Source organism: Lepus europaeus, chromosome 2 (assembly GCF_033115175.1).
Source record: "Lepus europaeus isolate LE1 chromosome 2, mLepTim1.pri, whole genome shotgun sequence".
Lineage (NCBI taxonomy): Eukaryota > Metazoa > Chordata > Mammalia > Lagomorpha > Leporidae > Lepus > Lepus europaeus.
In genome coordinates, this window is record NC_084828.1 from 169,481,477 (window position 1) to 169,483,557 (window position 2,081).

Sequence of the window (2,081 nt, forward strand, 5' to 3'; positions counted from 1 at the left end):
TCGAACCAGTGCTTCTGGATACTGGATACTGGCGTTGCAGCTGGCAGCTTAACCTGCTGAGCTACAGCACTGGCTCCACATAGTAAACAAACAAGAAAAGCAGGTGGTGTTACGACTGTCACAATGAGAGGGGCAGAGCTCCCTGCAGGAGCGTGAGGGTGCCAGAGGCGGCAGGGCTGGCATCCACACCCCACCCAAGGCCAGGGTCATTTCAGCTGGCTGCAGTGCCCCTCCGCGTGGGGAAGGCGGTGGAGAGGAGATGGTACGCAGCTGTGCCGTGTGTCCCTCCGCGTGGGGGAGACCGTGGGGGCGAGGCAGCACGCAGCTGTGCCGGGTGTCCCTCCGCGTGGGGGAGACCGTGGGGACGAGGCGGCACGCAGCTGTGCCGGGTGTCTCACACCGTCCACTTTACCTTTGCTCTTTCTGGTTTGCACTTTCCCCCTTAGCTTCTTCTGGTTGAGGAGCCTGCAGACTTCAACAAGTAATGAACCCCACGGATCTCACAGACACCACCGTGGACGAGAGCATTTACAGCAATTACTATGTGTACGAAAGTATACCCAGGCCTTGCACCAAAGACGGCATCAAGGCTTTCAGGAAGCTCTTTCTGCCCCCCCTGTACGCCTTGGTCTTCCTCTTTGGCTTGCTGGGGAACTCCGTGGTGGTCCTGGTGCTGTTCAAGTACAAGCGGCTCAGGTCCATGACCGACGTGTACCTGCTCAACCTTGCCATCTCCGACCTGCTCTTCGTGCTCTCCCTCCCGTTCTGGGGCTACTACGCTGCGGACCAGTGGGTGTTCGGACTGGGGCTGTGCAAGTTCATCTCCTGGATATACCTGGTGGGCTTCTATAGCGGCATCTTCTTCATCATGCTCATGAGCATCGACAGGTACCTGGCCATCGTGCACGCCGTGTTCTCCTTGCGAGCCAGGACCTTCACCTATGGGGTCATCACCAGCTTGGCTACCTGGTCAGTGGCCATCTTTGCCTCCCTTCCCGGCCTCCTGTCCAGCACCTGCTACACCGAGCGCAACCACACCTACTGCAGGCCCAGGTTCTCGGTGAACTCCACCACGTGGAAGGTGCTGAGCTCCTTGGAGATCAACATCCTGGGGCTGGTGGTGCCGGTGGCCGTCATGCTGTTCTGCTACTCCACGATCATCAGGACCTTGCAGCGCTGCAAGAGCGAGAAGAGGAGCAAGGCCGTGAAGATGGTCTTCGCCGTGGTGGTCCTCTTCCTGGGCTTCTGGGCGCCCTACAACGTGGTGATCTTCCTGGAGACGCTGGTGGAGCTGGAGCTGCTTCAGGACTGCACCTTCGAGAGGCAGCTGGACTACGCCATCCAGGCCACAGAAACGCTGGCCTTCGTCCACTGCTGCCTGAACCCTGTCATCTACTTCTTTCTCGGGGAGAAGTTTCGCAAGTACATTGTGCAGCTCTTCAAGACCTGCCGCGGCCCCTTGGCGCTCTGCCAGCCCTGCGGGGTCCTGCAGATGTACTCCGCCGACACCCCGAGCTCCTCACACACGCAGTCCACCGTGGACCACGACCTCCACGACGCGCTGTAGGGGTGGCCCTCTGCCAGAGCTTCCCCAAGGTGGTCTGCGGCAGGGTCAGGAGAAGCCTGTCCCAGGGGGCACCCCACACCAGGCTGGTCTGCAGGAGGACGTCCCAGAGCCCAGAGTGCGTTCCAGTGAGGGCGCCGACAGCCGCAAGGAAAAGAACTGTCCCTCCCAGCCTGAGCTGACAGGCTCCCTGGAGGGATCTGCAGGAGCCGAGCACTATTTCCTGTTACGCAAAAAAAAAAAAAAGGGGGGGGGGGCTAAATTCCTAGCTCTTGTGGAACGACATAGAAAACCTTGACATGCTAAGAATAAATCTGAGGCACGGTGTAGCCCGTGAACCCAGGTGTACGTGGAAGCAGTTCACGCAGTAACACACCTGTTTGACTGTCTTATTGTAAAGGACTTTTGCTCCTGGAAGCCTAACATTTTGCATTTACAGGTGTAAAGAGAGGAGGGCATCTGCAGGGCCTGATGGCCAGAGTGAAGACACTCACGATGCAGACGCGCCTGCCAGCTC

The 2,081-nt window shown here is 58.8% G+C and overlaps 1 protein-coding gene across 1 annotated transcript; it reads left to right on the plus strand.

The window, feature by feature from the left end:
• The first annotated feature begins 484 nt into the window (after positions 1-484).
• CCR4 (C-C motif chemokine receptor 4) lies at positions 485-1,567 on the plus strand. Its single transcript, XM_062179523.1, has one exon. The coding sequence runs from the start codon at positions 485-487 to the stop codon at positions 1,565-1,567; it is 1,083 nt and encodes a 360-aa protein (XP_062035507.1).
• Positions 1,568-2,081: the final 514 nt, after the last annotated feature.

Coding starts and splice junctions, on each gene's coding strand:
- CCR4 (XM_062179523.1), top strand. CDS start 485: ATGAACCCCACGGATCTCACAGACACCACCGTGGACGAGAGCATTTAC.